At 50.6% G+C, this 13790-nt stretch overlaps 1 protein-coding gene across 1 annotated transcript; it reads left to right on the top strand.

The window, feature by feature from the left end:
* The first annotated feature begins 5203 nt into the window (after nucleotides 1-5203).
* On the top strand, nucleotides 5204-13380 carry RPN1 (ribophorin I). Its single transcript, XM_086618843.1, has 10 exons — nucleotides 5204-5425; nucleotides 6339-6403; nucleotides 7960-8266; nucleotides 8558-8767; nucleotides 9720-9912; nucleotides 10237-10336; nucleotides 10607-10745; nucleotides 10943-11062; nucleotides 11546-11791; nucleotides 12832-13380. Exons 1-10 carry the CDS (start codon nucleotides 5204-5206, stop codon nucleotides 13012-13014), a joined length of 1785 nt encoding a protein of 594 aa, XP_086474969.1. The 3' UTR covers nucleotides 13015-13380.
* The last annotated feature ends 410 nt before the right edge of the window (nucleotides 13381-13790 follow it).

Raw genomic sequence — 13790 nt, 5'->3', positions numbered from 1 at the left:
TACTAATGTGGGAGCTGCAGTGAGGTTAAGCCAGCAGCGGCAGGCGGGACGAGACGGCAGCCCGGCCGCCCCCGGGCACGGCTTGCCCTCACGCCGCGCCATTGTCCCCCGAACCACGGGCCGCCCTACGCCATTCGCGTAGCGCACGCTATTCGCCAAACAGCGGTGCTACGCTACCGCGCCAGCGCCGGCACCGCCCTCTCGGCGCTCCGGGGCGCCCGGGCGCCCCCTGGCGGTGCAGACACGCGGGGACGCTGCGGGGCCGTGGCATGGCGGGTGGGCGAGGAAAGGCCTTTCGCCACCCCACAGACCTGAGAACTAGCTCCGTCTGCCAGCCCCGGAGGGGCAGAAGTGCCAGCGCAGGTGCAGGGCTCTTCTGTTCTAGCACTGCTGCCTGCAGATACCAGCCAGGACCCCAGCACACCTAGCCCACATCAAGGAGCTCGGTGCCTGCTACATGGGTGCTCCTACCTTGGAGCATGCAGGTGTCCACTGGATGCTCTTTCACTCCGTTTGTCCCCACGTTTTTCTGCCAACCACGGGTGCTGTTGTCTCCACTGCCAGCCCTGGGGCAAATGAGCAGCTCGCAGCAGTGTGATCCCCTGCCAGGCCCTGGCAGGAAGAGCTGAATGCAACCAGTCTGCAGCGCAAGGGGGCAATTCAGCCACTGCCCCAGCAACCAGCATCACTCCTCTCTGCCCATGGCTAGGACTACCAGCCTCCTCCTCTGGAGCGTGGAAGGACAGCAGCTTCCCTGGCCCTCTGGTTCTCTGTGAAAGGCAGCATTTGTCTTTTCCAAGCAAGATTTGCACTCTGTCCTACTTACACCTCCTCTGGCTTTGCAGACACCAATCTGCCAAAGGCATTTTCACGCTGCAGTGCGATGTGGATGGGCCACTTAGGGTTGGTTTGAAGTGGCTGTTGCACCCAGGTCCTGTCTGACTGGGAAGTACTTCAGTAGCAGCCCTGATCACAGCCTAATTATCCAATACAGTTAAACCAGCACTGTTCCCTCTATCCAAAACATGCTCTGATCCAGAAAATCCAGACCCACTCAAGCTGCAGGTCTCCTCGAGTGGGGAACACACACATTCCTTGCTCAGGCTTTTTAACCGCATACATGTAGCAGATTTCTGCCATTAGCAGCCCACCAGTGCCTGTCTATGGCTATTTCAGTTATGTTTCTAGTAAGCTTCAAAAACAGAATTAAAAGTACTTTTTACAGTGATGAAGCATCTTCCTTGCTGCAATTTTTTCCTCCCTATTGTGACAATACCTATAACACAGTGGTTTCACTTGCTTATAAGACTTATAGACACTCCCCCATTTTCTTCCAGCAGGTTTTCCCGTGTGCTTCCCGATGCTTCGTACAATTACTGTGCACAGACAGTTTTCTCCATTATTTTTTCTGAGTCTCATGGCCTAATGTGGGAAGGAATACAGATTTCTTTTAAACCCAGGAAGAAGCTATTTCAAAGAAAGGTGAACATTGTAAGGGGGGGCTACTGCAGATTCCTGAAGTAACTTGACGAAACCCCAGAGGAGCAGCCCCTGGGCAGACAGTGCTGACCGGGCACTGTCTCTGTGCGAAAGCAGGACAGGTTTCCAGGGCAGCTGAACAAAGCGCAGCAGCTGAGCCCCAACCAGCCCCCCTCCAGGCCCACCACTCCCATGGAAATCACAGGCGAGCCCCAAGCAAGCATCATGGTGTGTTTTGCTTGGCAGAGGCTAAGTGTGAGTTGTGCTGACTAGCTGAAAACTGAGGTTGTAAAAATAATGAAACTGGAACTTTTATTTTTTTCCTAGTTCCTTTTCAAGGGCCTTAGCAAGGCTAAGTAAACTGTCATCACTCAGCCAGGTTGTACCTGCGCTCTCGTGACTGGGAACTGCAAAGCCTTGCCCGAGATCAAATACAGAGGGAGAAGTGCCCTCTGCCTCCCACTGGCAGCCAGAATGCTGCCTTGATTTTACACAGACAAGATTAAACAGTGAAACACCAATAAAACCTGAAGCATGGAGTTTTATCTCGATCATCACAACAGCCACGTGCCTGTGCTTTTTTCAGGATTGCTGTTAGATTTGTATTAAAATCTGCAAGCTGTGGTGTTACCAGGATGACTTTTGCTACACATGCACAGCCCTGTTTAATACCTCCTGCCCCCGAACTGGGCTCCTCAGAGAGCAACACATTATATCACATTCCCTGCATATTCCTGGTGCAAACTCCCTGCTGGTATGAGGATCATATCGGGATAAATCCTGTTCCCTGCTGGTACAGGCTTTAGTGTGCTGCTTTGGTCACAGCTAACCCGCTCCTTCAGGAAAACAACTTCTTCTCCTTTCCTCCTTGAGAACAAATTGCTCTGACAAATGACAAAGCTCTGAGCTTGGCATCGGCCCTGTAAAAACAGAATAGTGTAGGGTTTTTCCTGGGGTACAGTTCTGTCCATGACTTATCCTGCCAGAGGCATCTATTAGACAGCTCTCGTCCCTCAGCCCTGGCAGATGGCTGGGCTGGCACTGGCTCCACCGCAGCTGTTCCTCTCCCACTGCTTGGTGCCCCTGAGGGTGACATGCTCTTTCCACAGTTCATCACCTGGAGCTGGGGCATTACACCAGTGCTGGGATGACAGTGGAGTCTGGTTGCCTCTCATGCTGCTTCCTGACCAACAGCTCTCTGGGGCATTACTGCTGCAGGGGAACATTCCCCACAATCAGAAAATTAAAAAAACCCAAAACATATAAAGAAAGAAAAATAAGCGGCTCTGGACTCCCAACTCTTGCTGCTCTTTGCCACTAGCGCTGGGTGGCTGAATCCACACGCAGGTACCACAGCCTGGGACAATGAGGAGGCGGTGGCTGGTGTGGGCCCTGCAGTGCTCCTCACCTGCAAAAGCAACCTCTCCCTGCTCAAACACTGCCCAGGAGCTATCCATGAGCTATACCAGCCATCATAACCAGTTCACGTGGCCAGAGGTCCCACTATCCCCATACCAGCTGTTAACTGAACCCGTGCACAAAGGAACAACAGCCTGGCACCACTGTGCACCCGCTCAGTGCAAGCTTAAAGGTCTACACAATATGCAGGGCAGCAGCAAGAGGGGTCAGCAGAGCCAAACTCATCCTTGAAGCAAGAAGCCTAAAGGCAGCAGCTTTTCAACCCAAAGATAAATTTAGGCTATGTGGTAGGGCTGAAGTAGACGCTGCACAGGCTCGGCATGACTCAATTATCACAATCAGAAACGGATCCGAACACGGGGTTAGTGTATAACAGCCTGATTCAGAGCTCGCCAAGGTGTGGGATGGGTCAGATGCTGAAACTTTTGCATTTGCCAGCAAGCTCAGATCCAGGCTCTGGGCTGAACCCATCAGACAGCAACCTTTGGCCTGAGATGTAATAGCTTAAGCTCAGTTATCTCCAGACACAAGGCGAGGGTGCATTTCTTCTTTCCCTCCCTTTGCCAGGAGAAATTGCCTGAGGAAGAGAGGAGAAATAACAGCTGGAGCTGCATGTGTTATGAAAGACGCAGCCTAGAGTTCATTTCTTTCCTGTGACATGGAGGCTGGGGTTGAAGGAAGGACAGTGGCAGCCACTCCTAGCAGAAGGAATTTCTCACAGTAAAACCAACCCAGACAACTGGAGGGAGTCCCCAGGTGCAGCACTGCTGGCCAGCCTTAAATTAGAACTGGCTGTTTTGCTCAGCCCTCCATGTTGTGGTTGTTTCTCCCTGAACCTGCCTACCCAGCTCCCACGGCCCCAAAACCCAGCTCTTTGGAGAAGAGTGCCAAGATAAACATGCTTTTCCTGGAGAGCAGAGGGACCTGGAACATTTCCCTAGCTGGAAGCACGAGGCTGAGGAGGTGGACACCTGCCCCTCCAACCATCTCCTGCTGTGCTGCTGGAAGATAGCCCTGCTGTCACCCAAAACACAGTGACGAAACTACCTGCTTGCGCTAGGATATGCTAGTGGGGCCAGCTGCCAGATTCATGGATCTAGTGCCTCATTAAATCAAAGGGAAATTAAAGTCATTTGCCGAGAAAATTTCCATGATGGGAATTGAGCTACAGCAAGGGGAGAAAGTGAAGGTCAGTTAAGAGGTGGTGCTGTTTTGAACATAGGACACCAGGAGACATCCCATTTGATTTAGCCTTTGCCAAGGGGCTATTTGACTCCAGATCCAAATTCACATTTAGGAAATCTCCTTCCGTTCCCTGGCAATCTCAGGCCAATTCAAAGAATTATCTCCGTGACTCATATTAAGATCTTAAAGAAAGGCCAAGTCCTGGATCACATTATGCAAACATGAAAAGCCTGTTGTCCCACAGGGCTCACAGGTGAAAGCCCTGCTCTGGCAATCACAGCAGACAACATCCGCTCCTCGCTTTTATCTGCGTTAGATGTTTGGGAATAAAGTATCAATCACCTCTTCCCCAGTCATGCGTTAAACCATTAGAAGTTTTCATTTCTCCAGCTCTCTTTGCCCAAGGCAGTTCAGGGCTGGTTACTGCGCCTCGGTTGCCTGCAGCGCTTCTACGCTGGCATCGCTCAGCTGTCAATTATCAGTGGTTTTTAGCAGAAGATTCGGATTCAGCATAAAATCCGCTTGCGTTAAACCTCGCCTTCCAGAGCGACAGCTAGCCGTGTGCCAGCCCAGCGGGACAAACCATGCCAGTTTGTGGCTCCTGAACTCAGCAGGGTAACCCAAAGCACCAAGCTCCATCTCTGCGCAGTGCCTGGTGCTAAATCCCGGTGCCGACCGCCCTTCTCCACGTTTTACGCTTCAGACCACTCGAGGCTGCCGCTGGCGTTTTGCTGAAAACGCGAAGAAAACAGAGCTGCTCCGTGCGGCGGCTGGAGAGGAGACTTAAAAGCACGCGGATGCCCCGAGCGTCACAGATCGTTTGTTATCGTTGCTTTTTGCTCCCTTCCAGCCCCGCAGTAGTTTCCCACAGCGCTGCCGAGCCACCGGCTGCCGCTCCTCCGGTGCTAGGCCGGGGTCGGGCCAGCCCCGCCCCGCCGCGCCTCCAGCCCAGCCTTTCGCCTCAGGCACTCGCGTGGCCGCCCCTCCCCGCGGGGGGCCTCAGGCGCCACTGGGCGCCGCCATCGTGAGCCTCCTCCCCCGTTGGGTGCCGCCATCTTGTGCCCTCCCCACACAGCGCGGGCGCCGCCATCTTGTGCCCTCCCCGTGCGGCGTGTCGGCCATGGCGGTGTTGTGCCGCCTGCTCCTCTGCCTGGCGGTTGCCGAGGCCGCCGCCGACCTGCTGCTGGAGGAGGCGCGACGCTCCGTGGACCTCAGCACCCACCTGGCCAAGGTCTCGGCCGAGCTCAGCCTCGCCAATGCGGCAGGCGGCGCGGCCGCCTCCGCCTTCCTGCTGGCGCTGGAGCCCGGCCTGGAGCCCCGCCTGGCCTACCTGGGCGTGCAGGTGAGCGCGGGCCGCGGCGGGCAGCGGGGACGGCGCCCGCTCCTCGGGGGTGCCGCGGCACAGCCCCGGGCACGGCCGCGCGGACCCCGCCGCCCGCAGGGACACGTAGCGCAGCGCCGCGCTACCGGTCTCTCGCCGCCCCGCGGGCGCGCCGGCGCAGCGCCGCGGCTGCCTTCCGCAGGGCTCCGCCGGCAGCCGGCGTGGCAGTCGGGGAGAGGCTTCCCGGTGACTCGGGCGCCGGCCGTGCCGCCCCTCCAGCTGCCTTATGAACACCCGGGCTGAGGGTTTCTGTCGGTGTTGGGAACAAAGGGGGCGAGTGGCTGAGGTGGTGAAGTCTGGGAAGCGATGAGGGAGGCGGGCGACGGTAATTGACGCCGTTACGGCCGTAAGGAGAGCAGCCGCCGCCCTCGGGCGGAGCAGGGCTCGCATCCCCGGGTAGCGCGGGCCTGGGGACGGGGTCCGGCCTTTTACCCCGCCGGACGTCTGTGCGAGAGGGTTCTTCTAATCCCAGAAGTGTTTGCACTGCTCTCCTCTTCACTTGCTGGCTGGCCAAGTCAGATTCCCGTGGCCTGCTCGCTCCCCAGCCGCTGTAGAAAACATACACAAGAGAAATCACAAAAACAGCTGACCGAGGTTCTCATTTGCACAAGCTACAGTGACTGTACCGGCTGGGGAACCAGGCTGAGGAGCACTGGAGAGTTAACCAGAAGTCTCCAGTATCTGTTCTTGCACACTGACCATACTGCAATTCATATTAATGACAAACTTTTTTTATTATTATTTTAATAAAGTAGTTATGTATCAGGTTGTACTTTCTGGGGCCATCCCCTAAAAAGTAGAGACTCTATGGAGTTTGTCCTGGACATGTTAAGTCTAACAGCTGCACACTGATCAGTCCATTGTTTTGGAACAGGTGAAGGGTGAGGAAGAGGAGGAGAACACCTTGGAAGTGAGAGAGACTAAAATTAAGGGCAAAAGGTGAGTGTCACCCTCTAAGGTCAGTACCTGGAGTTGTGCGTGGGAGTTCCATCATCGTCCTCATTGTGAAGCAGAAATACTACCTCAGTCCCACATACATAGAGATCGTAGAGTCTTTTGTTCCTGAAATGATCCACTCTGTACCAAGGCTGCATCCTGGGGTGCTACATAGCCAGGGAGCATAGTTCACACAAACACCAAACCCAATTCCTGCAGCTCAAGAGGTCTCAGTAGAGGTCATTCTCTTCCCTCAGATGCTCTTTGCTTGGGAAATAGCACATGCAGTTTTTGATCTCTGCACTGAGTCCAGCACAAGCAGCACATACCTGCTTCTCACAGCCACCCATGGCTGCTAGTGAGAGACTTATAAGGGAGAGGATCTCTCTCTTAAATGCAACTCAGCTGCCTTCAGGGGGGCTCAGGTGTGCTTAGTCTCTTGTACTCAGTTCCTTAAGTAATGCCCTGTTCCTTTTTTAAGGGACATCAGGTAAGAGAAGCATTATAGCTATGGTCATGCTCTTGCCCATTGCTCCCAGTCTCAAACGATTGACAGTGGTGATTACAGAGAGGTTGTAAATGCTCTTTGGCTGTGTCCCTAGAGCACTGCTCTTAGTCTGTGATGCACAGAGTACCACAGTGCTCTGGATACTGTGGCCTAGCATGGGCTGTTGCCTGCTGCAGGAAGGGAGGACACTATGTTTTGCATGAGGCTCTGCACTGCCAAGCTTGGGATGTTGTGCATGCACTGCAAGACTGGGAGGGTGTGTGCTTTCTGAGCCATGAGAGCTGAGAAATAAATGGTGCTTGTAAAGTAGGTCAGAAGCACGGTGCTGCTGGGTTTCAACAGGATGGTAGCTGTAAAGTTAAGTTGCCAAGGTGGACTGTGGTTTCTGATGTATCTGGAGGCCTCATGATCCTGCTCTTGGGCCTCCAGGCATGACCTGAAGTCTGTTCACATCTGTCATCACCTTGGTCCATCTGGTGCATCCTTATGGGTTTAGTGAAATCTCAATCTTTTCTGTAGAACCTCAGTCTAAAACCATGCTCATTTTCTGGTTGTTTCTTAGTTTCAGATCCTGTGGGCAAAAAGCTAAGAACAGACAGGCTTTGTAGGAACAGGTACTTAAGATGTTTGTGATTTGTCTCCTGGACATTCACACATGCTTCTTCTGATTCAGATCACTCTTGCCATCTGCAGGAGAATGGAAAAACCCCTGCTGAAGCATGCTTTATAAATGCAGAACTAGGGATGGGAGTGTGTCACCATTCCCCTTCCAAAAAGGGAGACAGGTGTTTTTGTGAAACAAAGACTGTAATTGTGCCTGGACATGATTTGCCCTGTGCTGCCTCCTGTCCTGCTTTCCCAGTCCACAGTAAGCACACCCTTTGGGACTACAGATCCATATGCCGTGAAGGAGCAAATAAAATACTGGCCCTGATCACACATGATATATGTGATATATGAGCTCCCATCCACAGGTTATCGTTGCAGAGGTTGGATCTGATTGCTCTCTCAGTGGAGATCTCACATGACTTACCTGTTTTTTCCTTTCCAGTGGAAAATTCTTCTCTGTGAAGTTGCCATCTCCTTTGGCACCAGGAGCAAAGGTCCGTGTATCCGTTGAAATGGTTTTCACGCATGTCCTGCAGCCTTACCCCACCCACATCACCCAAAGCGAGAAGCAGTTTGTGGTATTTGAAGGAAATCACTATTTCTACTCACCATACTTCACCAAGACCCAAACGACCCGGGTCAAACTGGCCTCTAGAAACGTGGAGAGTTACACCAAGCTGGGCAACCCTTCCCGCACGGAAGACATGATTGAATATGGCCCCTTCAAGGACATTCCTCCATACAGCCAGGTAAATGTTTGTTCAAAGGGGTTGTGGCTCTGCGTTTGCAGTGGGGAAGACTGCATCTCTTGCCCCCTCACCATTATAACTCAGCCAGACGTGGGGTGTGACCTGTGAGTACACCCCAGGTAGCCAGTGCCCTGTGCGAACTGGGCTGGTCTGAAGCCTTCCCGAGCACTCAGCTTCACCTCTCTGCAGAGCCTGTCCAGGAGGTTTCTCTGTGGGACATGGTGACAGATAATGGTGAGGGAAGGTTGCTCCTTACTTCAGGTCTAATAGTTGATCTTTTTTCCTTGTTAGGACACTCTGAAGGTGCACTATGAAAATAACAGTCCATTCCTGACCATCACCAGTATGACCCGAGTCATTGAGGTGTCTCACTGGGGGAACATTGCGGTTGAAGAGACGGTTGATTTAAAGCACACAGGAGCAGTGCTGAAAGGACCTTTCTCCAGATATGACTACCAGAGACAGCCGGACAGTGGGATCTCTTCTGTCAAATCTTTTAAGGTTGACATTTTGCAAAATATTTTTTTCTTCTCCACTGTGAATTCATCCTTTCTTACATCCCTAGAGGGGAAAAAAAAAAAATACAGCTGTCCTTTTCCTTGGTGACCATACCCAAGTAATAAGGGAATAATAAATCTCCCATCTGTTTTCAGAGAAGGCTCATGCTAGATAGGAATAGCTTTTGGAGGTAGGAGGTTATATGCTTTATTGCATCTGGTGGCCAAACAAACTGCGTGTAGTGTTTCTGCACACTCCCACCCCTCCAATCTCAGGGACCCTCTAAAACCCTTAATCCCTGTGCTGACAGCTTTGCTTTCTGTTTTCCACTGTGCAAGGGCCATTCTTTCTGTCCCCACCCTGTTATTTTCAGAGTTGCCTTCTCTGTCACATCTTCATCACACTGAACAGCATTAATTGGAAACTCACCCATTCATTCCTTGCTCACAAAGCACACAACAAGACTTAAAGCTGTGGCTCTGCTAGCCAGATGAGAAAAGTATTATGTGTTTTCATCTGAACCAAAACCTTTTTCACTGCTTGAAGCCTCCAGAATTGATTGTTGTAATTCTCTAAGGTGGTGCAGCCAAACAGAAATCTCATTTTGCTGAGCATAAAGCCAGAAAGCTCAGTGAGCTAGGGCAGCAGGCTGGAGTGAAAAGGGAATTGCTGTCCTGGTGAGCATGATGAGATCCCTTGCTGTCTGGAATATTTGAAACTGGGCTGGAGAAAGTGCATTAATTTAGAGGCCAAGTGATTTTAGTGCTGGCAGCCACTTCTGTGGCTGATTGCTTATAATAGCACAATTTTACCACCCAGTGCAACCGAATGGCCATTTTATCATCTCTCACATGGGAGCACAGTTTCTCGATGCTTAACAGCCATTACTGGATTTGCCAGTTTCACTGGAAATAACTGCTAGCTGATGCACTGACTGTTGCTTCTCTCCATACAGACCATTCTCCCAGCTGCTGCTCAGGACGTCTATTACCGAGATGAAATTGGAAACATCTCCACCAGCCACCTCCTTGTCCTGGACGACTCTGTGGAGATGGAGATCCGTCCTCGCTTCCCACTTTTTGGGGGATGGAAAACTCATTACATCATCGGCTATAACCTGCCAAGCTATGAATACCTCTACAATCTCGGTGGGTGGCACAGGGGAAGGAAATAAGAAACCCTCTCCTCTGTGTTTAAAGGTGGTTGCTGTACGGTAAAGTATTCCAAGCTGCGACACACTGCACCTTAGCAACAACAGTTGCTAGCTATTATTTCCAGAATATGCAAATCCACCTTCTTTTCTGTGCTTCCTTCAGGTTTTTGTAGCCATCTGGTTAAAATATACTTGAGTGAGCTGGTGCCCCCTGCTGAGCCATCCTAATTCTGCTCTTGCTTCTGTTAAGAGCTGAGCTTCAAGGTTGCTCCTTGTTCTTTGAGGAATTGTAACCACTGTCTGGTCTGCACTCTCTTAGGTGATCAGTATGCCCTGAAAATGAGGTTTGTCGACCACGTATTTGATGAGCAAGTTACAGACTCTCTGACTGTCAAGATCATCCTGCCAGAAGGTGCCAAGTAAGTGTCATTAACTCCTGGCGTGTTACGGCAGACGATGCTGTGTTGGTGGCAATTCTCCAGCCTGCTCTAATGGCCTGAGGATAGTGAAACAAAACCATGACTATGCATGTGGAGGAGACCTTGGAACACAGCTTTGCTTCCTTTTAGAATGTCGTTTAGACTGCATAATTGGCCTTGTGCTAGAGGCCACAGTTGGCCAGCCAAGTCCTAGGTTACGTCATCTCAAACAGTGTAGAGTCATACAGGATTCTCTGCCTTTATCCACAGGAATATCCACGTGGACAGCCCATATGAAATCAATCGTGCTTCAGATGAGCTTCACTACACTTACCTGGACACTTTCGGACGTCCAGTTATTGTAGCACACAAGAGCAACCTGGTGGAGCAGCACATCCAAGACATCGTGGTGAGTGTGGCCTCTCTGCATGGGTTTGCCTTGGCAGTTGCACCTCCTCCAAACTCAGCAGCACAGTCAAAACACCCATATTGGGTTCCAGAAATAAATACCTGCTGGACTGCATGGCCAGCTCTGCTGCTGCCTGAGGAGAGTTCTCTGCCGTAGTAGCATGAGTCATTGCTCAGTGTTCTGAACTTCTCTCCTAGGTTCATTACACCTTCAACAAAATCTTGATGCTGCAGGAGCCTCTGTTGGTGGTTGGAGCCTTTTACATCTTGTTCTTCACTGTGATCATCTATGTGAGGCTGGATTTCTCCATCACTAAGGTGCTGTATGGTGAAGAGCCCTGTGGGAGTTAGTGGCTTACTCAACTGATGGTTGGAGATTTTTTGTACTAGTAATTCTCACTGAATTTTCCAAACGATTGGATCTCTTACTAGATGCTTGAACGGAGCCCTCTTTCTGTGCTATCTGAGCATCGATACTCCTGCAAGATTTGAACTAATGTGCCAAGGCTAACCTGAGTTTTGCCTTCTGTATGAAAAGGAATCCGTCCCTGTGAAGCAGGGATGTCTGCAATTCTCCGTCTGCAACATTTTCACTTACTTTTTGTTAAGCTATTCCTTGGGCCAGGCTGAGCGCTGCCAGGTGCTTGCCCGAGTCGGTACTTGTACCCTTCAGCTCGTTACTGTCAGTTGACTTAATTGCAAAGGGGGCAGTTTTTCCAACAGTCCTGTGGCAGATTGCAAGCATGGCTTGATGCAGATCAAAGATACAACTGCTTTATCTTCCCTTCTGTCCTCTTACAGGATCCAGCTGCTGAAGCTAGGATGAAGGTTGCCTGCATCACAGAGCAAGTGCTTACTCTGGTGAACAAGAGACTTGGGCTGTACCGTCACTTCGATGAAGCAGTGAATAAATACAAGCAGTCACGGGACATCTCCACCCTGAACAGCGGCAAAAAGTCTTTGGAGACAGAGCACAAGGCTCTGACACATGAAATAGCCTCTCTGCAGTCTAAACTGAAGACAGAAGGCTCTGACTTATGTGATAAAGTAAGAAATTCTTACTTATTTTTTTAAACTCTCCTATTCTTGGCTCTGTCAAGTATTCTAGGCAAGTTTTAATTTGGGGTTTAGCTTCTGCCAGCTGTATTTATTTTTTTTTAGCTCTGAAAATGGCTTGATCCCTGCCAGGGGGTGTGAAGATCAGTTTGTTGTTTTTGCAGTAATCTTGGTTATGCAGCCCTGTAAGTGCTGCTGCTAAACAGCTGCTTGTGCAGTTTCTTAAACAGCCCTTGAACCAGCTGCATGAGTACAGATTAATGCTTTTGTAACACAATCCCGATGCTTCTCATTGAGCTCATGGCAGTGACGCTTGGGCAAAAATGGAAACTATCAACACATTATCAGTTCTGACTTTAATACTGACACCGGCAAAACCAAGATCTTCTCCCTCATCTCTCATTTTCTTACACATGTGAATTTGGTGCTGACAGAATTTTGGTAACATGATACTCCTCGGGGTGTTTCACTGTACCATGTTGAAAGCCATGGCACAGTGAGCACACACTCAGTATCTTTTATTTCCTCCACTATATTTCAACACTCACTTGGAACACCCAAATGAGAGACACTTTAGTCTCTAAGGTCCATTCAACCAGCAGCCACCTTGCTTAATTTGTTACTAACTCAAAGAGTAGCTCTGTCATTGCAGACCTGCTTCTCAGACATCAGTACCATTAACTGTAGGGACACAGTTTCCAGCTGTCATAGTTGTGATTTAGCTTGAAGCCTTTAAAATCTGTCATTGAACACTCTTTAACAGTCATTGCACTTGTCTCCTGCCAGTATGGCTCCTGGGTCCTCAGAGCCCCTTCAGCTGCACTGCTAAATTATCCATTCATGAGATATTCCTCATAATGTGATGCCAGAGAGAGGTGGTGGCACAGGAGGCAGTATTCAGAGGTTGGAGACATTTCCACTTATCACTGACTTCTTTTGCTCCAGCTTTACCATCTCTTCTATTCCAGCTTCACTGTAGGGATGTTTTCTGTCTCCTTTAATTTAATTTCCTTTGTTTCTCACCCTATAAGGTAAGCGAGATTCAGAAGCTTGATGGCCAAGTCAAGGAGCTTGTTCTGAAGTCCTCAGTTGAGGCCGAGCGGCTGGTAGCTGGCAAGCTCAAGAAGGATACGTACATTGAAAATGAGAAGATGCATTCCAACAAGCGCCAGGACCTGGTCACCAAAATCGACAACATCCTTGACGCGCTGTAAATCTGGTTTAGTGACTGGGTGGAGGGGAGAGGTGTGAAGGGAGATGAGAAGCCTTTGAGCCAAAACTCCTTCCCAGCAAAGTTAGGAGAAAACTGAAATATCTGAAAGTACATTTTGGTTTTAGAATTTTCTACAGAGCCTGTCTGCTCAGCAACACATACTGTGCAAGGGACCACGACATCAGGCTGTTTGGCTGGTTAACAGGGTTTCCTTACCAGAGGCGAGACTCAGCCAGATTATAAACCAGTCTCCCGCTTTCAGTTTTCCCTGGATAGTTGTGTCTTGACTAAACACACACAAACAGCCAGTCTGAGCACAGACACACTCATGGCAAATCTGAATGTTGCATCTCCAGAAAGAATAAAAGACGCCTTTGTTCTACTTTGAAATAAAACTGCCTCTGCCTCGCCTTTGTGTGTTGTGCCAGGGTGGGGAGAGGCAGTACAGTTCCCTGGGGAGCAGAGTTAAGCCCTGGCCACTCCTGTCTCCCAGCAGATGTGTGCCTCAAAAGGCAAAACTGCCACCCTGCAAGTCCCTGACCCAGGCAGGGGAGAAAGCGTTCCCTAGGGACGTGCATGCACCTACACTGTCACAGGGAGAAAAAAACACACCATGCAACCCCTCCTGCTGGCCTCTCATCACGTGCTATGCTTTCCTGCTGCATGCAATCGCAGTTCCTGCGTCCCTTGTGCTGCCTGGGTAGGCCCTTGCTCACACCTGGACACGCTGGGATGTGCATGCAATACCCTGGTAATTTCGGTCTCGTAAGAAATGTT

The sequence above is a fragment of the Tauraco erythrolophus genome, chromosome 12, assembly GCF_009769465.1.
Source record: "Tauraco erythrolophus isolate bTauEry1 chromosome 12, bTauEry1.pri, whole genome shotgun sequence".
NCBI classification, from domain to species: Eukaryota; Metazoa; Chordata; class Aves; order Musophagiformes; family Musophagidae; genus Tauraco; species Tauraco erythrolophus.
The sequence above is the reverse complement of the archived record's forward strand: the minus strand, read 5'-3'. Positions and strand labels throughout refer to the sequence as shown.